The 22,384-nt window shown below is 49.9% G+C and overlaps 1 protein-coding gene across 1 annotated transcript; it reads left to right on the forward strand.

Annotated features, from left to right (window-relative positions):
* Window positions 1-694: 694 nt before the first annotated feature.
* On the forward strand, window positions 695-22,132 carry Ctcfl (CCCTC-binding factor like). The gene is made up of 10 exons (XM_057781050.1): window positions 695-1,249; window positions 2,296-2,518; window positions 5,789-5,959; window positions 6,958-7,091; window positions 10,673-10,793; window positions 11,276-11,425; window positions 13,376-13,536; window positions 15,216-15,398; window positions 21,200-21,320; window positions 21,981-22,132. The coding sequence occupies exons 1-10, from the start codon at window positions 695-697 to the stop codon at window positions 22,130-22,132; spliced, it is 1,971 nt and encodes a 656-aa protein (XP_057637033.1).
* Window positions 22,133-22,384: the final 252 nt, after the last annotated feature.

Consider the following 22,384-nt stretch of genomic DNA (forward strand, 5'->3'; position numbering starts at 1 on the left):
CACTTCCCCATCTCCATGCTCTCCCTCTCCTTGGCTCCACCCCTTCCCCCCCCCCATCGCCTGCACACGACTCGTCTCTTTGGGAGGTGGTGGCAGCGGCTGCAGCACGAAGATCCGCTTAGCACGAGGCGACAAGGTGGCAGCCACGCGGTAGACTTCCCAGGCTCTGCCTCGGTGGTGAGGTCCCAGGGCACTTCGTCCTCATATGGAGCATCAGGGAGCGTGGGCGTGGGTGGAGTGAGGAGGGGGTGGAGCAGAACGGGCGGGGCACGAGCGTGGGTGGCGGCCATGGAGCCAGATGGGCCGTGTGCACATGGCGGCCAAGAGCAACGAGGTCCAAAGAGAGGTTGCTCTACTGCCCTGCAACCTCGAGTGTCGCACCAGGTTGGGGGTGGGTGAGCTTGTACCCGGGTTTTGCTCGACCCTTGGCTATGCCAGCTCAGACCATGGCCCTTCACCACCGCGAACCCACCTTGGGACTTAGAATGTCGAACTATCGCTTGCTGTAGCTTAAATCCTGCTAGAGACTTTTGTGGAGGTGGAGGAATGTTGAGACACGGTCCCGCTACAGAGCCCAGACTGGCCTGAAATGTGGGCTCTGTCTTTTGCACTTTGAAAATCTCTTTCCGTTAGGCCTCAGCCCCTCTGAACCCCGTAAAGATTGCATGCTCTCTTTCCATCAGGGGACGTCACAATGGCTGCCGCCGAGGTCCCTGTCCCTTCTGAGTCCTTCACCCAAATCAAAGAGCAGAAGTTGAATCCTGGAGACCAGCAAAAGGAAAAGGAGAAGGGTGGGGTACAAAGAATGGGAGCCCAGGAGTGTACTGTCGAGGTGGAGGCCGAGTTCTGCCAGCTTCTGGATGCGGGGCCTCAGAAAGACCAGCCCGAGCTGCCTTTGTCGGTCCCGGTAGAGAGCGATAGGAGGATCCTGACCCTGCAGACCCTGCAGCTGACCTCTCAGGATGTGCACCTGCAGGGACTGGGGTGGCTGAGCGTGCCACACTCCGAGGGGTTTCCAGTGATGATGCCACAGGCGGAAAGCTTCCTGCCACTGCCCTCCGTGCTGTGGCTGGAACAAGAGCCCCAGCCCAGCCTTCAGCACTGTGTGGCCATCAGCATCCCGGAAGAGCTGTGCCCACCTGAGGAGCTGGAGCGCACACATTTCCACCTGCTGTGGGAGGGTGTGCCAGTGGCTGAGGAGGACCGGGAATTAATGCCAGACTTGGGTGAAGGCACAGCCCTGATGAAGGTATGTTCCTTTCTTACACGCCGATGCCTTGTGGGAGAGAGGAAAGTAAATGATTTTTCTTAGATCAAGGCTTTGGGTGATATTATGTATGGACAAGATAATTTGAAGTTGGAAAGTAAAGCCCAGTATAAAAATAACAAGAGACTTTACCATATATATATGAACCTTACCGTATTTAAACACACATATAATATAATAAAATATAATATATGTGTGTTTTTAAAAATCTACAGGATTTAATCCCAGCACTTGGGAGACAGAGGCAGGCAGTTCTCAGTGAGTTTGAGGTCAGCCTGGTCTACAAAGCGAGTTTCAGGACAGCCAGGGCTACAGAGAGAAACACTGCCTCGAAAAACAAAACAAGACAAAAACACAAAAATGTTACAGGGAAAAATGCTATTCGTGTGAGGTGCGTTGCGTTTGAAAAAGGAAATATTATGGCCTGGAGCTACAGCTCAGCTGGTACAGTGCCCACCTGCACACATGGAGCCGGGTTTTCATCCCCAGTCCTTATAAATCTAGCTTGGAAGCCCACAGTGGGGCATTCACGAGGTGGAGGCAGGAGGAGGAGAGGGTCAGGGTCATCCTCAAGTACATAGTGAGTTTGAGGCTGGCTGGACGACAGACCCTGTAAGAACCCAAAAGAAAAACACCACCGGGACTGGAGAGATGGTCCAGTGGTTAAGAGCGCGAGCTGCTCTTCCTGAAGATCTGGGTTCGATTCCCAGCACCCCCATGGCAGCTCACAGCTGTGTGTGACTTAGGTTCTAGGGGGCCCAACACCCTCACTCAGCCGTACATGCAGGCAAAGTACCAATGCATATAAAATATAAAATAAATAAGAAAACCACCACCACCAAATAAGACCGAGCCACCACAGAAACCCCGATGCTCAGTTAACGCCAGCTTAATTGCACGCGTTTGGTAGCTGTGAGCAGCCTCATGTGTTTGTTTTTCCTTCTGTGTTCTGTGGTTTGCCAGAACGAAGAACTCCATCAAACTGTAAGTAACAGTGTTGCCTCTGATTGCTCATTTTCACTTATCAGTTGGAAGACGATGAGAAGGACCAACTGTGGTCAGAGGGAGGACCAGAGAAGGAAGGAGAAGAGAAATACCTCTTTGTGGAAATGGCACCAGCTGATGAAGGAAAAGAGGAAATCGTTCTGACCATTTCCCATCTGAACCTAGAAGAACAGCAAGATCAGCCCGCGCCAAGCCAGACAAGTGCACCTAAGGCTGCGGCCACAGAACCTCCGAGGAAGGCCAAGGGTAGGCTGGTTCGCTTGCACGAGACGCTGAGAGACCCCCTGTTTTTCTTGTGGGAAGGTGGTAGTTGTTGAAGTTTGAGGTGTCAGCTTTTATCAACTCCTTTCAGAACATCAGGAAATGGAAGGAATTTTAAACTGATGTTCTATATTGAAAATTGGAGCCAAAAGGGGTTTTTTTTGGGGGGGGGGGTGTTGTTTTGTTTTGCATACAGACATTTTTAAAAAGTGGTTTTTAAATGTTCCAGAAAGTATTATGCACATAAATCACAGGCCAGGCTTGGGCTCTGTTTTCTGACTTGAAGTTCCTTGGGGGCAGGTGATTACAGAGCAGGGAGCAGCAAGCCCTGGCCCCGTAGAAAGGCAAAGAGTGAAGGGATGGGACCAGGGAGCCCTTCCTGCAGTAGGCTAGGCTAGAGGCCAGGCAAGGGAACAAGCAAAGCTGGGGGTCAGAAAGAAAAACAGAGGGAGACTTGGGGGGCAGGAAGAAGGACTGAGCCAGGCTGGGGGTCATTGTGGAAAATGAAGCCAGCCTAGGAGCTGGGACCAAGGGTCAAGCCAGCAGAACGAGTGGCCTTCCTGTGGCCATCAATGGCCCTGTCAGGGCACTCCCTGTGGAGCTCTGTGGAGGTCTCATAACAGCAGCATAGTAAATGACATCCTAGCGGCCCACAAGAGGAATCTGACTCTCACAGTGGTTTAATGGGCTGCTGTTTTAAAGTAATTTCTCGCTTATTTAAATCAAGACATTTTATCCCATTATCCCAATTTTGAGATGACTTTTTAAGAAGTCCTCTCTGAATGAAATTGTGGCTCAGTGGCTCAGCACTTTCTTAGCATGCATGAGAGCTTGGGCTCCATCCCCGGTCAGGCAAGGAAAACAAAGAAGCCAAGAAAACACCACTAAAAGTCAGTCTATGACAGCACACTGTGTCTTTGTCTTCTAGTGACCCACGGCCAGGCTGGGAAGGAGGTGACTCAGTTTACAAAGGAACCAGCCACCCTGCCAACACTTCAGTTCCCTTCTGCAGGGCCAGGGCCATTCCCGTAGGTTTCTGCCTCTGAAGGTGGAGGTTTGGCTCTTGGCCTTAGGGCAGCTTCTCATACAGTCGGTCATGAGGCTGTAGCCCCGAATTTCTTGCCTACCTCGCTTTCCAGCTTTTAATGTATTTGTAATCCTGTGCAATCATCATCACGCTAATTCCAAAACATTTTTTATCACCCCCGAAAGAAATCTCTACCATTCAGTTACTTTCCATCCCTGGCCTCCTAGCCGTGGGAACCACCGATATGTCCATGATATTACTTATAAATCATGTGGCCCCTGGATCCTTATTCTTTCACTTAGCCGTTTCAGGGTTCATCCTTATTGTAGCATATAGTAGCATTTTCTTTTTAACAACTGCCTAGTGTTCTATCGTATGGACATACCACAATTATTTGTCTGCTCGTCCCTTGCTGATGTTGAGGTTGTTCCCGCTCTTTGCTATTGTGAATGGTGTTGCTATGACTACTAATAACTTGGGGGAATGTACATAAGGAGTGGATTTCTGGGTCATATCTTTGTTCCATGTTTAACGTGTGTGTGTGTGTGTGTGTACTTGCATGTGGAAACCCTGTAGGAAGAGGTCACAGACTGTATGCTGTACTCTCTACCTTACTCTCTGGAGACTGTCTCTCTCACTGAACCTGAAGCTAGGCTGGAGACCAGCAAGCTCCAGCAATCCCCTGTCTTCAACTCCCGCAACACTAGAGTTAAAGGCATTCAAGGTCACGCCTGACTTTTTATAAGGGCGCTGGGGATTTGAACTCAGGTCCTTGTGCTTGCTAGAAAGCACTCTTCCACACTAAGCCCTCTCTCCCGGCCCGTGTCTAGCTTTCTGAGAGACTGCCGGACTTTCCCCATAGCCGCCTGCAGTGTCAGAGACTCGTTCCTCCACACCCTTACCAAGCCAGTTTCAGTGCTGTGTCGCGTTGTTCTGATGGTTGTTCCGATGGTCCTGGGTCTGAAAAGGAATCCTGCTGCTTTCATTCACGTCTTCCTAGTGGCCGTTGTCTCCAGGCATGCATTGCCCCTCTGTGTGTGGCCCGTAGAGAAATGCCTGCATAGCCTCGGCTGCTGTGTGAGTTTCCGGTGGCTGTTGTCACCAAGCAGCAGTTGCTCAGTGCCTTAAAACCGCAGGTGTGATCATCCACGGTGCTGGAAGCTGGAAACTGCCCTCGGCCAGCTCCTTGGGAGCTTCGTCAAGAAATGTTAACGGGGGCTGCTCCTCCTTCGCAGCTGTGTCCTGCTGGAGGGCGTCCTCGCTTGTCTGTCTGGCCTGGCTCTGCCAAGTGGAGCAGCTGAGGTACAGGAAAAGATTGTATCCAGTCCAGTAGCCACCAGCCATGTGGCTGGTGGGCGCGAACATGAGGCACTGGTGGGCGCGAACATGGGCGCTGGTGGGCGCGAACATGAGCGCGAACGTCAGGGAGGAGCCACGTTTTGTTTTCGTTTTAGTTATTTTAGATACAAACCTAAATAGTCGCGTGTAGCTGTTGGCTGTGGTTTTGTTCCACTTCATGCCAGTTTGTCAGAGCTCCCTGGCTTGGGTGGAGGATGCTGAGAAGCCAGGTGGGAGTCTCTGTTTCACTCAACAGAGAACACATGCACTCGGGTCCGTGTTTAAGGGAGATTCTCTTCTAGGACTTCCTGCTTTGAGCAGACACTTCATCTTCTGTCCCTTCTGGTCCCTGCCACACTCTTAATGTTGTGACATTTCTTTAAGACTAATTTTTTAAATTTTGTTTTTGTTTTATTGTTTTTTGAGACAGGGCTTCTCTGTGTAGCCCTGACTATCCTAGAACTCACTCTGTAAACCATACTGACCTCGAACTCATAGAGATCCACCTGTCTCTGCCTCCTGAAGGCTGGGATGAAAGGAGTGTGCCACCACTGCCCAGCTAGGATTGATTTATTTTTAATGTGTGTGTGTGTGTGTGTGTGTGTGTATTCATGTGTCTCTGTGCACCATCTGTGTGCAGTGCCCATGGAGGCCAGAAGAGGGCACAAGATTTTCTGGAATGGGTGTTGCGGACATTAGTGAGCCCCACTGGTGCCCATTCTGCACAGCAGGAAGATGGGTTAGGGACCTAAACAGAAACCTATTTCCTGACAAGACGCTCTCAATCAAGCATGAGGTATCCTGAGGTGTTGAGACATCTGATCCTGGCCTTTGCTGGAACTGCTCAAAGCAGAGCTTCCCAAATGTGGCACTGTGTCTTCTCCCTATAGGAAAGCCACGCACCTTCCAATGTGACGTCTGCCTGTTCACGTCTTCCAAATTCTCGACTTTTACCCGCCACAAGAAAATCCACAATGACGAGAGACCTCACCTGTGCCACCTGTGCCTGAAGGCTTTCCGCACTGTCACCCTCCTTCGGAACCACGTCAACACCCACACAGGTGAGGCGCCCTGGGTGACCTTCCTTCCCAGAAGTGCTGCGTGTCTCAGGGAGAGTGCGGGGAAACCAGTGAGTTCTCCCTTCGCCTGGGGCTTCACTGCAGTTTCTGTTGTTGGTGGTCAACCTAGCAAATAGAAAATCCCAGGAGCTGGGGGTGGAGTTCCGTGCCTAGTGCATGCAGGGTCCTGGGCTTCGTCCCCAGCACTGCAACAGGAAAGGGAATTGCAGAAGAAGCAGCAGCTCAGATGTTTAAATAATTTTCCTCTCAGTGCGTAAAGAGTTTTGTCAGTATCCTCTTGGCATCTGCCAAACTCAATTTGTTGCCCATGCTTTGTAAAAATGAGGACTCAAGCATGCTGGGAAAGTTCTCCACTGCTGGGCTACATTTGCAGCTCTTTACTTTTTATGTTGAGACAGGTCTAAGTTGCCCCGGTTAGTCTGGACCTTGTGATCCTCCTGTTTCCGCCCCTGAGCAGCCAGGATGGTGCCCTTGGGTCACCAGCCGAGCTCATTTGCTCCGTCAATTTTTATTGTCGTTTGTCCTGAGTTTTAGTGTCTAATTTATTAATTAGGCCTCATCATAAGCGTTCAAGGACCACTTGTACCTTGCTCTCCAACAAGAAGGTGGGTTCCCCTTGTGCAAGTATTTATGCTTAGTTTTGTCTTTCTTCATCTGTTTTGTTTTGGAAATAGGTCTCACTTGTAGCCCACTGATCTCCAGCCACTAATCCCCCTGCCTTAGCCTTCTGAGGGCAGGGGTTACCAGGCTGCCCGCACCATTCCCAGCTTGGTTTTGCCCCCTCCACATGCCTTCTTGAATTTCAGCTAAAAGCACTGACTGTTACCCAAAGCATTGTCTCGTACATCTGTGATATTTATAGTTCAAAGAACTTCTTAATTGCTGAAGCCTTTTCAGACTGCCATTTCAGAACTAAGAAGTCACTGGAAGTTTTGCAGTTAAGTCTTGTTTGAAAAGTGTAAACCACGTGATTTTTCCAGGAACCAGGCCTTACAAGTGTGGGGACTGTGACATGGCATTTGTCACCAGCGGAGAACTGGTCCGGCACAGGCGTTACAAACACACTTATGAGAAGCCCTTCAAGTGCTCCCTGTGCAAGTATGCCAGCGTCGAGGTGAGGCCCCTTCCGCCAGCCTTGTTCAGGAGTGAGAAATCGCCACCCCGAGGGAGAGGCTAACCCATTACTCAACTGTTTACCATATTTTAAAATCTATGCCAGAAGCAAGCCACAGGCATTAGTGTCCAAACTGCATATAGGAAATTGGAGCTGGGTATGGTGGCTCACACCTGTAATCACGGCACTGTGGCAGGATGATTGCTGTGAGTTCAGGGCCAGCTTGGTCTTCATACTGACCATCAGAGGACAGCTTGAGGGAGCTAGTTCTCCCCTTCTGGAGGGTTGAACTTAGACCTCTAGGCTTGGCAGCAAGCACCTTTACCAGCCATGTCATCTCACCATCCCCAAACAATATTTATCTGTATTTACTTTTATTATTTTTTAAACTGGGGGAGGTGGCATGTGCCCACGAGTACAGGTCCCTGTGGAGACCGATAAAGAGACCAGATCCCCTGGCGCTGGAGTTAAGGTGGTCAGGAGCCGTCTGACAGCCGTGCTGGGGACATGGCTTGAGTCCTCGGCAAGGGTAATCCATGCTCTTAGCTGCTGAGCCAACAATATTTAAAAGTATACAGATTGTAGATATTCACTACAATTGAGAAATAACCCTGAGGCTGGAGAAATGACCCACAGTCACGAACACCAGCTGCTCTGGCAGAGGATCTGGTTTGACTCCCAGAACTCATGTGGTGGCTCACAACCAAATCTCTATAGCTCCAGTTCCAAGAGATTAGATGCCCTCTCCTCTGGCCTCTGGGCACCGGGCACATACATGCAGGCAAAGCACTCGTATGCACAAAGTGAAAATTTAAGACCAAAGAGAGAGAGAGACCCCTCTGACTTGTTGAAAAGCCCTTCCCAGTATTTTATGCCACCGTCAGGATCACAAACCGGAGTATCTCCTCTAGCATAGAACTTGGGAGTTTGGACTGAAGCTGTGCTCCCAACACCACCTGGACAGACCTTTAACTGATGGCTTCAAGATGTAACCCTGTCCACATACACCACAGCACCAGAGACGCCAATGGAATTAGCTGCATGCTCTGCTCATGACAACTAAGTGTGTGTGTGTGGTGTGTGTGTGCGTTATGTGTATATGTGTATGTGTGTGGTATGTGTGAGTGTGGTGTGTGTGTGTTATGTGTATATGTGTGTGTGGTGGGTGTGTGCGTTATGTGTATATGTGTGTGTGTGGTGTATGTGTGCGGTATGTGTATATGTGTGTGTGTGTTGCATGTGTGTGTGTGGTGTGTGTGTGGTATGTGTGCTATATGTGTGTGTGTTGTGTGGTATGTGTGTGTGTGTGTTCTGTGGCACTAGGGCTTGAACCCAGGGCCTCCACCATGCTAGGCAACTGCTCTATCACGGACCTATGTTCTCAGCCATGACAACTGCTCTATCACGGACCTATGTTCTCAGCCATGTCTTCTTTTTTGAGACAAGGTCTCACTAAGCTGCCCATGCTGGCCTTGAACTCACTCTGCAGCTCAGGCAGGCCTTGTACTTGAAGTCCTCCGACCTCAGCTTGCTGAGTAGCGGGGAGACCGGCCTGGGCAGCTGTCAGGACCCTCGGCGAAACAAAGGCCATTTGTGGCTTCTCCTTTAGTGGCCCGTTTTCTAACAATCTGTATCCAAGGTTCCACCTCACGTGAGGACGCTGGCAGCATCCTGGTGTGAGCCTGGTAGAGGAGGGTTAAGCAGGGACTCTTAACAGGAACTAAGCTAAAGGGGACAGAGCAAGCTAACCGCGGCAGTGACGCAAGTGTGTTTCATAAATTGGGGGATTTCACAGACGGGTCGGAATTCGGCTCCAAGAACCTCTTTCCGCTGCGGCTGTTTTTAAAAAGAGCATTCCCAGTTGAGGCAAAGGTTGTGACACAACGTGAAGATTCAGAAGGTATCCAACAAGGGCACTCTGAGGCTCCTCGTGAGAAGGACATACTATAGGTGCCCACCATTCTCCCCAGGAACTCTGAGACCCTGCCCAGTGGCAGAGTGTCCATGCAGCCCAGGGATGGCCCCAGGGGCACTGCCCACGATGCCGCTGTCTTGGTGGTACCTTCTGGCTAGCACTGAGATAGGGTGATGGGCTGTGCCCTCCCTACCCCACCCCTTTACACGTGACCTAGCAAAGTAGATTAGACACACCAGTTTCTGATGGTTTTGCATTCTGCTGAGCCCCTTGGAGGCAAGTTCGAGGCCTGCCTGGACTATAATGTGAGCTCCAGGCCAGCCTGTACAACTTAAACATGGTCTCGGAATAAAAAGTAAAAAGAGGCTGGAGATGTAGTTCAGTGGGAGAACACTTGCCTGCCTCGAGAAGCCAGGCGGGGACGTCCTATGTTACCACCTTTGATCTCCTACCGTTCACCTCCTGAACCCTGGAACCTCCCACACTGCAGTGTTAAAAAAAAAAATTTCTTTTTCTTTCCTTTCTGTGATACATGAAAGTTGATCCTCACAGTTCTTAAAAAAAAAAAAAATCAAGGCGAGTCGTCTGTCTCAGTCTTGCTTTATACTCCAAGTCTTCCTCTGTTCTTGAATGTCCTTCCAGGCTCCTGCGTTCCAGGGAAGCAGGTCCATGTACCCTTGCTGAGCATAAGCAGGGCTGATGTGGGCTTCTAAGCCTCCAGTCCAGTGTGGCTGATGGCTCTGCTCCCCGGGGGGCACCGAGAGAAAGGGTGGCAGGAAAGCAGGCTGCTGTGGTGAACAAGAAGTTTCACACCGGTTCCTATTTGGTGACCTTCGACCCCTAGTAGAGTTTATTCTTCCCCTTACAGCTCCCCTCTTTGTTACCTGTGTTTCAAAAACATCTTTAAAAGAAGTCAGTAGCACACAGAACCACCCTTTGGGGCAACAGTCTTGAACTCAGTTAACGGCGACCTGTGAGGATGCTGAGCCGGCGTTTATCTAATGGCCCAGCTTTCCCACCTTGGAGAGCGTTCCCAGCGTGTGTCTCCTCAGTGATTTAAACCTTACTGCCACCATGAGCAGACAAGGACTTGGAAATAAAGAGAGAAACATACACAGCATTGAGCAGAAGCTCTGTTTCTGTTTGTAAAGTGAAATTGAGGGTGGAAGTCTTCAAACCGCTGCTCATTCACCAACCCCAAAGGATCTTGTGTGTACAGCCAGCGGCAGAACTAGGAACCATCAGCAGATTGGACAGTTCTGTTTTATGGGACACCCTGACGCTGAGGTCTGGTTGAATTAAATTTTTCCTTTTGTTTTTTTGAGACATAGCCCAGGTTAACTTTGGGTTCACAGTATGACCCAGGCTGTTCTCAAACTTGCAGCAATCCTCCTGCCGTAGTTTCCCCAAAGTTGGAATTGCAGGCATGTACTAGGTTCCCTTTTTTCCCTATTCTCTTTCTGGGTTCATTTTTTGGGGGTTGGGGGAAAAGAGTGTTTGAGACAAGGTCTCCTGATGTAGCCTAAGTGAACCGTGAATTACAGCAACCCTCCTGCCTCAGTTTCTTGATTTCTGGGTTGCTCATACCTTTCACAGGAAGTTGGTTAACTGAAACCCTGACCACCCTCAGGTTCCCATCGCAATGACTCTCTCCCACCTGTCCTAGGCAAGCAAGCTGAAGCGTCACATCCGCTCACACACGGGTGAGCGTCCCTTCCAGTGCTACCAATGTACTTACGCCAGCAAGGACGCCTACAAGCTGAAACGCCATATGCGGATCCACTCAGGTGAGAGCCACGCTCACACTCAGGCAAGAGCCGTACACACTCAGGTGAGAGCCATGCTCCCACTAAAGGCTCTGCACACACTCAGGTGAGAGCCACGCTCACACTCAGGTGAGAGCCCATGCACACACCCAGGCGAGAGCCATGCTCACACTCAGGTGAGAGCCGTGCACACACTCAGGCGAGAGTCATACACCCTCTCAAATGAGAGCTGTGAGCCTGCTCAGTTGATTCATTGCGTAAAGACTAGGCGTGCCCAGGTCTCCTCACTATACACAATGTCATACACCCACTCTGAGCTAGTGAGGGGCCACCAGGGTTTCACATCTGAGCCCTGTGACCCTGCTGTCTGGCTTGCCTTCCCAGTCCTGTGCCATTGAGGCTAAACCTACGGAAAGGTGAAGCCCCAGCCCAGGCATCCTTTGGGAAGGACCAGGCTCATGGGGACACCATGTCCCAAGAGTCACTTGTTGTTCATGTCCCAGGTGAGAAGCCCTATGAATGCCCCACTTGCCATGCCCGCTTCACTCAGAGTGGGACCTTGAAGATCCACGTGGCACAGAAGCATGGAGAGAATGTGCCCAAACACATGTGTCCCCACTGTGCTACCGCCATCGCAAGGAAGAGCGACCTGCGTGAGTGCCTGATTTAACGGTGTCCCCTTGGCCACAGTACAGACCTGCCCTTTGGACTCCCAAAGTCTGCAGAGCCTGCCCAATTCTGAAAGGCCTGGCGAGCTTGAGAAACTTTTCTAGAAATGTTTTTACAGAGGTCCTGTCCCGCCCTCTGGTGGCTGATCTGAGTAAGTGCAGTTCAAGAGCTGCCAGCCCAGTCTGCATATCTGTCTGATCAAATTCATGGGTATTGTTTTTATCTCGTGTTGGATTTGCTCTTACAGATAAAGACAATGAGACTGAAAGACACAGATGATTTTTCTGCCAGGGACAGCGGTCACGATGACAAAGCTTAGCCCTGTCTATGTCCCCTCCTCAGCCTACCATTTGCATGCTCGGCCGGGAGCTTGGGGTATAGAGGGGAAACTGAGGAACTTGCTTCAGTAAGAGGAAGCCTGTGACACAAAGTCTGCCTTCTCCTGTGGTGAGCCTTGTGACACAGGACACCCCAGGACAGGTGAAGTTTGCAGGGGTGACTCTGTGTATGCGCTTGGGAGCCTGCAGTGCAACCAGCCCTGCAGAGAGGCAGACAGCCTTTGGCATAGGAGTGGCGCGTGTGGAGGGCAGAGTTTATTTAGGGCAAGGAGCTATCAAGGACAGGGAGATGGCAGGGGACCCCCTAGATCTCCAAGGCCTTCCTATTCATCCTCTTCTTTTTCCCCTCTCTGCCCCAAAAGGATGATGTTACAAGAGACAGTAAAAGTATCAGTAAAAATAAAAGTCCTCTCACTTGCCTCAGAAAATCCCGGAGATTTTGGAAATATCCCTGCAAGGTTAAAGGCATTTGACCAATTTTAACTTTTACCTTTCATCTGGAACATTCTGTCAATGCCTCTGGGTTCCTGCAGTATCACCAAGCACTGTCCAGTGGGACCTGTTAGGACAAAATGACCAGTAGTCAGTTGTCAAGTAGAGCCTGTTTGTCACATGCTAGAGGGGACTGATCTGCAGCCCCTGCAGGAGTGCTGTAGCGGTGTGGTGTAGTGGCATTTCAATTGTATAATAAATAAAGCTTGCCTGAGATCAGAGAGTAAAACAGTCCCACTGGTCTGCCTTACAGCCAGGCAGTAGTAACACACACCTTTAATCCCAGTAGCCATACAAGTTTGCCATAGAAACCGGGCGTGCACACCTTTAATCCCAGCCCTAGAGAGGATTATAAAACAGGAGGAGACAGTTCTCAAACACAGCCTCATTCTGAGATTCCTGGAGGCAGGATCGCCATTTCAGACTGAGGTCGAGGCTGAGCAGTGTGGCTGTTTTACTCTCCTGATCCCCAGGCAAGCTTTATTTATTAAAATACAATAGAAATACCATGACAGTATGGCTCTTCATCTCCCTGTAGGGAGGGAGTGGTCTGTCCCTCTGAATCGAGGGGTGCGGGGTGCTCCTCCATCATACTGGCATCTTGTTCAGCCCCTCACAGTGCCACATGGCTACCAGGCATGACACTTAGCTGAGGGAGGAGTGTCCTAGACAGTGCCCAGTATGCACCTCTCTCAGGTCATGGGGACAAAAGGGTCTGGACTCCCAGCAGGACAACAGTCGTGTTTTTGTTACAGAAAACCCTTTAGCCTGGCTCTGAAGCCCCTGCATTGTGCTAGGGTTCTCAACGTTCACGGCCAGCCTGTAGCCACGCTCTCCTGGTAGAATAGGTCTTAGACTGAGGTCTCTTGTTATTTCCTTCACAACAGTCATGCTCAGTGGGGTCAGGCAGGGTGGTTGTGTCCTGGGGGCACGCCCCTGGTATGGAGGCTGCTGTCTGTCGTCTCTGAGGGAGGCCAGCTAATGTGGGGGAGGGGGCAAGGTGCAGAAGACAGTCTGTAGTGCCCAGAACTGCCCACCCTACCCAGGGAGTCCCTAGGCATTCACAGGGTCACAGGGCAGCAGTGTCTCCTGTGTCTCCAACAGGTGTCCATCTGCGCAACATGCACAGCCACAGCCCTGAGGAGATCAAGTGCCGATACTGTCCTGCTGGCTTCCATGAGCGCTATGCCCTCATCCAGCACCAGAGGACCCATAAGAACGAGAAGAAGTTCAAATGCAAGCAGTGCGATTATGCATGCAAGCAGGTATGGTGTGAGTGGTTGCGGAGATGGCTCAGAGGTTAAGAGCACTGACTGCTCCTCCAGAGGTCCTGAGTTCAATTCCCAGCAACCACATGGTGGCTCACAGCCATCTATAATGGAATCTGGTGCCCTCTTCTGGCATGTAAGCATACATGGAGGAATGTTGTATACATAATAAATAAATAAACCTTTAAAAAAAAAAAAAACAAAAGAAAGAGGCTCGGGGCTGGAGAGGTGGCTCATCTCTTAGGAGCTGTTGTCGCTCTTGCCGAGGGTCTGAGTTTGATTCCCAGAACCTATGTGGTCATTCACAACTATCCGTAATGCAAGGTAACTCCAGTTCTAGGTGATCTGACACCCTTCTGACTTCCCTGGGTACCAGGTATACACATGGTACATGTACATACAAGCAATAAAAACACTCCTATCTATCAAAGCAATAAATAAACATAAACTTTAAAAAGAAAGAAGGAAGCTAGAGACTGGAGAGCTGGCGCAGCAGTTAAGAGCGATTGTTGTTCTATCATGAGGACGACAGTTCAAATCCCAGCACCTGTGTTGGATGGCAGGCAGCTACCTGCGGGGGATCCTATGCATCTCGAGAGCTCGGCACACTTACACACATATAGACACGGGGCTGGGAGTGTTGGTACACACATCAGTCCCAGCACAGAGACAGGTGAATCTCTGGGTCTGCAGTCAGCTGTGAGCTGAACCCAGTTAGTAGGGGGGTACCAGATTCCCTAGAACTGGAGTTACAGACAGCTGTGAGCTGCCATATGGGTGCTGAGAACTGAACCCGGGTCCTCTGAAGACCATCTCTCCAGCCATCTCTCCAGCCCCATGATCTTTTTGAGTTTTTTACGTATATGCATATTTTGTGTGCATGTGTGTCTGTGTACCTGGTGTATAGTACCTACGAAGGTCAGGAGAGGCCATTAGATCCCCTGGAACTGGAGTCAGAGGCAGGGATGAGCTGTCACACAGGTGCTGGGAATTGAACCCAGGTCTCTTAGAATAAGTCAGTACTCTTAACAGCTGAGCCACCTCTCCAGTTTGTAGCATTATTTCCTGATGTACTACTGGCTTTCCTTTTACTTTTCAAAATGTGTATCAGTGCCTTGCTTCCTGTTTCTCACCATGAATACGGCTGTTTCTCATCCACAACCAGAAGCACTTTGATCCAAGTGTGCCTTGGATCTGTCTCACTAGTGGACGCCGGAGGCAGGAGTTCACATCACTGCCTCTCAGAGTGCAGGCTGGATTGGGGCTGGGGAGACTGCTCAGTCGTCAAGAGTACTCGCTGCTCTTATAGAGGACCAGAATTGCTTCCCAACACCTGCCTAACTCTAGCCCCAGGGGAGCGGACACCCTCTAGTCTCTGGTAGCCCCACCCAGGTGTACGCACACACACATACATAATTCATCATCATCTTCTACAAAGTATGGGCTGTAGAGAATTTCTGCTTGTTTTGCTTTGGTTTTTTGGGCAGGCCTCTTGTAACCCAGGCTGGCCTACAACTCTGCATGTAGCCAAGGATAACCCTGGTGACCTAGCATGCAGCAGGCCCTGGCTCTGATGAGGGCCACACCGATCTTGGGGGAGGAAAGCGCAGGAATATATGCACAGTTCTGGGGAACCCTTCCACCCGGGGTCAGCCGTGTCCTTGCTTCCCCCCCAGGAGCGCTGCTTGACAGCACACATGTTCACACACACGGGAAAGAAGCCATTCTCCTGCCTCGACTGCAACAAGCACTTCCGGCAGAAGCAGCTGCTCATGGTGCACCTGAGGAAGTACCATGACCCGAGTTTCGTCCCCAGTGTACACCTTTGCCTCAAGTGTGGCAAAGACTTTTCCCGCCGGGTAAGCACGCCTCTGTCTCAAGGGTTACCGACACTTCAGACAATGGCCTCCACCTCTGGGGAAGGTTCCCACTAGTTTGGGGGTTCAGAGAAGTCAAGCATTTTATAAACACCCGCTGTCCCTCAACAGGCAGAATGGAAGCTCAGACACAGACTTTTGGGAATGGAACCCAGGCCAGGTGTGTGCCAGGCAGACTCACCACTGGGCCTCCTATTTTTTATTTTTGTTTGTTTGTGTTTGTTTTTGAGACCAGCTCCAGCTAAACTGTCCATTCTGGCCTTGAACTTCTGCTCAGGGTTCTGTCTGAGTAGGTGGGTCAGTCTAGACCACCAGGCCAGACCCATAGTCTGTTAGTCTTGTTCTTTAGTGGGTATGAAATTGCCCCATGCCGGGCAGTGATGGCGCACACCTTTAGTTCCAGCACTCAGGAGGCAGAGGCAGGTGGATCTCTGTGAGTTCGAGGCCAGCCTGGTTTACAGAGTGAGTTTCAGGACAGGCTCCAAAGCTACACTGAAACCCTGTCTCAAAAAACTGAGAGAGAGAGAGAGAGAGAGAGAGAGAGAGAGAGAGAGAGAGAGAGAGAGAGAGAGAAATTGCCCCATGGTTACTTATTACTGTTGTTTTGGTTTTTAACCCCTTTCATTTTGGTAAAACTACTGTGTTGTACCAGGCCCAGGTCCGGGGAGCACCAGGGCAGATTGTCCACACACTATGTAAAAAACAGTTTGAGAAATTCTCTTACTGCAAAGACCTGGCTAGCCTGGGACTCGGTACATAGCCCAGGCTGGCCTTGAACTCAAAGAGATCCACCTGCTCTGCCTCCCCAGTGCAAGGATTAAAGATTTGTGTGCCACAAGCTGGGTGGAACCTAGTTTTTAAAGTGTGATCGTTGACAGTTGTCCTGTGAACTAAATGCAGGCGTCTTCACAGCGTGGTTTCCCTTCTCGGGTGTTTCCAGGGTGTAAAATCTGGCAGTGTACCCCACATTCATTTTATGTTCTGCCAGTTGGGGTATTCGTTTTCTAAACCTCAGAATGCCAGGCTCAACAGATGTACATCACATCACATGGGAGACGTGAGCCTGGAACTGGGGAGCAGTGTGGCTGGGTGGCTACTGAAAAAGAGAGCACAGCTGGATATTTGAGCACGGCTTCCCTTTTGGAAGATTAAGAGAAAGGTCTCAGGTGCAGGGCTCGTAGGGACACCGGATCAGACTGACCTTTGGATTACAGAAGAGTTAGGAGCAGCATAGACGGACAGACAGCGTGATGGGGCTCTGCTAAGACAGAGGGGGACCCCTTCTTACAGATCTCAGAGGAGGGAGAGGTCCCACAGCAGGAGCCTGTGGGCCAGGTTTCTCTAATGTGGGGGGAGAGGCATATCTAACTGAGATGTCCCCACCGCGGGTGGCCTTCGGTGGCAGGCTGTCTGTTGGGTGTCTGTCTCTGTGGCAGCAGGGAGGACCAGTTACAGGGATGAAGGACTGATCTGGGATTCTCACTTTTCTGGAGTCCCGGCACTAGGAGTCTGTTCCAGACTCACAGGTTTGGTCTCTGGTAGGATGCTAATGGGGGCTGGGACACTGCAGGCACATGCCACTGTCTCCGTGTCCAGAGGAGCCTAAATGCTCAGCATGTTTGGCCTGCTTTTAAAAGGCTGACGTAGCTGTATTCATGTGTATTAGCTCAGCATATGGACCAGAAGTTCTCAGCTCTAATCTTTATGCATGGCAGGCGTATGAGTTGCTGTTTCCCACACAGCTGGGGAAACAGCCCACGGCTTGTCTCGGATGTTCAGAGACTCCTGACCCCTCCACCACCACAACTGAAAACAAACTTTATTTCACACATAACCAGGAGCAGCACATTTTCTTTGTAAACAGAACAAACGCTCCCAGCTTCTCAGGCAGCTTCTGCTACAGCTTGGCAGCAGACGTGGATGGACCACTTATGAGCAAATGTTGAGGAAAAATAATCTCAGTGTCCCCACAGCAACACAGGAACTAAGTTAAAGTCACTTGCCAAGCCATATATATATATATATTGCCAGAACCCTGACTGGGCTAATGATCAGGCTCAACCAAGATAGCCTCTGTCTTTTGGCCCTGACATAAGCGGTAACTGCATCTTATCGTGTTGGTGGGAGATGTACCCTGAGTGCCACACTCAGAGACCCCACCATCTCATCCTGTTGGTGGGAGATGTACCCTGAGTGCCAAACTCAATGTCGCCATCCAGCTGGAAGGAGCCAGATTGGTTGTTGCCCCAATTCCATAAGAGCATTTGGGGTTATCGCTTCAATGGCCCTATCTAAAAGACCACAAAAGTGCATCAGTAGTTTTATTTATGTGGCCTCCAAGACAGGGCAAAAGTCATCACTATTACACACAGTAGATGTCGGGATAGAGGGATTACACACAGTAGATGTCAGGATAGAGGGATTACACACAGGACAGGTCAGGATAGAGGACATTACACACAGTAGAAGTCAGGACAGAGGGACATTACACACAGTAGACGTCGGGATAGAGGAGGATTACACACAGTAGACGTCAGATAGAGGGATTACACACAGTAGACATCAGGATAGAGGGACATTACTCAACTTCTACGATCGCCGCTCATCTCCTGGCTCCCCCTCGCTTTCTTTTGCCCACAGGAATCTTTCGAACTCTTGGATAGCTGTTGGGATGACCAGAGTCAGAGTGAGTTTCCTCCAAGATGGGGAGAGAAGAGAAATCTAAAAAACTTTTAATTTAGGTTAAAACAATAGTGGGCCTTTTTCTCTTGCCTATAGGTAGATGCTGCCATGAATCTATGTCTCAAGTACAATATTTTGGCAGCATTTTCTTTCTTTTTTAGTTTTGTTTGTTCTTATTTTTTTACTTTTGTTTGTTTGTTTGTTTCGAGACAGGGTTTCTCTGTGTAGCTTTGGAACCTGTCCTATAACTAGCTCTTGTATACCAGGCTTGCTTTGAACTCACAGAAATCTGCCTGCTTCTGCCTCCCAAGTACTGCGATTAAAGGCGTGTACCAGCACCGCCTGGCTGTGTCTAAACAGCATCACCTCTGGATTTGAGCCTGATGCCCAGGGGGTTTGAATATGGGACGGGTGAGGAGAGCAGACTGAGAAAGCCATGGGGAGCAAGCCAGTAAGCAGCACCCCTCCATGGCCTCTGTGTCAGCTCCTGCCTCCAGGTCCCTGCTGGGGTTCCTGCCCTGACTTCTCTCAGTGATGGAGTGTGTGACCTGAGGCTGTAGGCTGGAGTCAACCCTCTCCTCCCCAAGTTGCTCTTGGTCATGATGTTTATGACAGCAATAGAAACCCTAAGACAGGAACCAAGTTAGGCCAGCATTGATGGAGGAGGAGGAGGAGGAGGAGGAGGAGGAGGAGGAGGAGGAGGAGGAGGAGGAGGAAGTACATGGGGCCCAGGGATATAGGCCCTTAAAGAAAACAAAACAAAACAAAACTAAAACTAAAACAGTTAAACAAAGGAAAACATTCCTTGCTTGCACAGCAAGAAATGGGGTCCATTTGTCTTAGCACAAACTATAACTGGATGCCAAGCGGTGTTCTCTTTAAGTCAGCGTCTCATCCACTCTCTTACTCAACCTCCAGGATGACCCAGCCACCAACGAGTACTTAGCCAGGGAGATTTAAAGTTCAAGATGAGCCCCAAACTGTTTTCCATGTCACACAAAGGAACACACAAGCTCAAAGTAACCTTGCAAGGCAATTCTTCTTCTAAAAAGGGGTGCACCAGAACCCAACCTGGGCTAACAAGCACACCCAGCCAAGATGGGTTCTTTATACCTGATTGTCTTGGTTATGGCTTTTCTTAGCTTCTTTCCTCGGCTGAGATTACAGACATGTGCCACCGTGCCCAGCCTGTGTCTCTGAGCTCTGAGGTGCTGCAAACTGTGTCCTGAGCTCAGGAAAGCAACCGCATGGCAGACCTCTGCATGACGGCGGCAGGCCTCTGCAGGACAGTGGGCATAGCAATGGATGGTACATTGCGTTTCTGGCTTAGTGTCAGGTCTTATTTTACAGAGTAGAAGCATCATGTAAAGATAAATTTATTTTAAAAATAAAAACAAGTTAGGTTTGCGCTAGTCCCTTTAAAAGGTCATTTGGGGGACCCAGAGAGAAACCTCAACAGTGAAGTACATGTATTACTCTTGTAGAGGACCTGACTTGGGTTCCCAGTACCCACATCAGGTGACTCACAGCCAACAGCAACTCCAGCTCCAGGAGATCTGACACCCCCTTCTGACTTCCAGAGATACCTTCACCTACCCCCTCACACACACACATACACACATGCACACACACACATACATACACGTAGCATACTCATGATGTGGGATTCCCCTCTGTATGCTATGAATACGTCTTATTGCCATTGGTTGATAAAGAAGCTGCTTTGGCCTATGACATGGTAGAATATAATAGGTAGGTGGGAAAACTAAACTGGATGCAGGGAGAAAGAAGGAAGGCAGAGTCAAGCAGACGCCATGTAGGTGCTGAAGGAAAAAGATGGCAGAACCTTACTGGTAAGCCACAGCCTCATGGTAATGTGCAGATTAATAGAAATGAGTTAATGTAAGATGTAAGAGCAAGCCGGACGGTGGTGGCGCACGCCTTTAATCCCAGCACTCGGGAGGCAGAGGCAGGCGGATCTCTGGGAGTTCGAGGCCAGCCTGGTCTACAAGAGCTAGTTCCGAGCCGGGCGGTGGTGGCGCACGCCTTTAATCCCAGCACTCGGGAGGCAGAGACAGGCGGATCTCTGTGAGTTCGAGGCCAGCCTGGTCTACAAGAGCTAGTTCCAGGACAGGAACCAAAAGCTACGGAGAAACCCTGTCTCGAAAAATCCAAAAAAAAAACAAGAGCTAGTTCCGGGACAGGCACCAAAGCTACAGAGAAACCCTGTCTCGAAAAACCAAAAAAAAAAAAAAAAAAAAAAAAAGATGTAAAAGCAAGCTAGGCATACACCTGAGCCATCAGCCAAACAGTGCTATAATGAATATAGTTCTGTGTGATTACTCAGGTCTGCGTGGCTGGGAAACAGCACAGTCTCCATTTACATACACATACATAACATAACATACACAAACACAGAGAGAGAGAGACACACAAACACACACAGAGACACAGAGACACACGCGCAGAGAGACACACAAACACACATTTTTAAGGTCATTTTGGTTTGGGTTTGTTTTTTGGTTTGGGCCCCAACTCTTAAAGGTGCATATTATCTACTATCTTCCTGAAGCCCACTTTTTTTTTTATGCTTGAGCCATTGATCAGTGTTTTAATTAATATAGTGTCAACGTGATTAGTTGGGTTTTAGCAGCTGGAAAATGAACAAACAGTTTCTTTTTATGTATGATACTAATGTGGGCTGACTACATCCATAAAACATGAGAGAGCTTAGGAAGGAATTCTATACACAAAAACAAACAGAGTTAAGAATTGCTTCTTGGTAGCAGCATTTTCTTGGGTGGCATCTGTTTGCTATGAAGCCCACTTTTTAAAAGATGTGTGTAATTATTGATGTGCTTCGCAGTATGTCAGAGGGCGGCGTGTGCTGCAGCATACATGCAGAGCTCAGAGCACAACTCACAGGAGCCAGTTCTCTCTGTCCACCATGTGGGTCCACAGGTCTCAACTCAGGCCAGCAGTGACAAGCCCCTCCACCTGTTGAAGCGAGTCAGACTCGGTGGAAGCCATCTCCTAACCGTGGTTGCCAACTGCACGTGAGGACACTGCTGTTCACTGGTGGCCTGTACCGTCTCCCGCAGAGTAACCTGCAGAGACACCGGAAGAAGTGTGACCCCGAGTACGAGAAGCCGGCCACCTCCGTAAAGGGAAGAGCGGTGCAGAAGAAGCCGACTGTGGAGGAAGGACCAGGATGGGACAACGGTACATCCTTTCTGACCACTTTGTTCTAATCTGGCAGTGGTTTTCCCATTGTTAACCCCAGCTAGAAAGTCAGTGAGGGTGGGGGCCATTGTAGCCCGGTCACTGAGGGGCTTGGCAACTGTGTCAGAGTGGCGACTGCATTAAGGTAAGCCACCCCTCTGCACGGTCACCTACACTCAACCCCAAACTCAAGCGCTTACCTGCTGAGCTATCCCCAGGGTCATGTCTAGTGACTTTTTTTTTTTTTTTTTTTTTTTTTTTTTTGAGACAGGGTTTCTCTGTAGCTTTGGAGCCTGTCCTGGAACTAGCTCTGTAGACCAGGCTGGCCTCAAACTCACAAAGATCTGCCTGCCTCTGCCTCCCAAGTGCTGGGATTAAAGGCATGCACCACCACTGCCCTGTGTCTAGTGACATTTTTGATTGCCACAGGCATCTCATGGGCAAGAAGCTGCTTGACTCCTATGGTGCCCACAGTGCCCCCGTAAAGGAGTCCCTATCCCCTTTGCCCAAGTTGAGCAGCCTTGACGCGAGGCAGGAGACTGACAGTCAGTATTCCAGAATCAGGTTGTTTCAGCAACTATTACAAAACACTTTCTGGTTTCCCGACCTGGATGTCTCGGCTTTTTCTCACATTTTCTCACTCTGTGTGGTTTCTCCTAGATACTGCTGGCCAAGAGAGCAACTCCTGGAAGGAGGCGCAGTGCCCTGGGGAGCTGGCTCTCGGCCACCACAGTGGCAATTGTGCAGCCAGGAGCGAGAGCCAGGATGAAGACCTGACCTGCGAGATGATCTTCAACATGATGGATAAGTGACAGGCTGCTCCATGCTGTGGCCTCTAGGGAAGAAACCAGTTAGAAACAAGATCACCAAGGTGATAGCCATGTTCCCAGAGTTTGATGTAGTGTGTAGAAATGTTTGAAAAAAAATTCCACAACTTTTTCCTGAAGACTGGAGTCAGAGCTTGGAGGAAGGGCACACCTCAGCCCCATGGGTTCACCCTCTAGGCACTGGCAGGGCGGCCCACCGTGAGCCAGGGACAGGTTTTAGGAAATATTTATTTCCAA

Source organism: Chionomys nivalis, chromosome 9 (assembly GCF_950005125.1).
Source record: "Chionomys nivalis chromosome 9, mChiNiv1.1, whole genome shotgun sequence".
Taxonomy (NCBI): domain Eukaryota; kingdom Metazoa; phylum Chordata; class Mammalia; order Rodentia; family Cricetidae; genus Chionomys; species Chionomys nivalis.

What these genes read in the sequence shown, in the direction of transcription:
- Ctcfl (XM_057781050.1), top strand. Translation starts at nt 695, where the DNA reads ATGGCTGCCGCCGAGGTCCCTGTCCCTTCTGAGTCCTTCACCCAAATC. An exon ending in CGCAAGGAAGAGCGACCTGC is followed by an intron (nt 11,426 to 13,375) that starts GTGAGTGCCTGA and finishes TGTCTCCAACAG; the next exon opens with GTGTCCATCTGCGCAACATG. An exon ending in GCGATTATGCATGCAAGCAG is followed by an intron (nt 13,537 to 15,215) that starts GTATGGTGTGAG and finishes CTTCCCCCCCAG; the next exon opens with GAGCGCTGCTTGACAGCACA.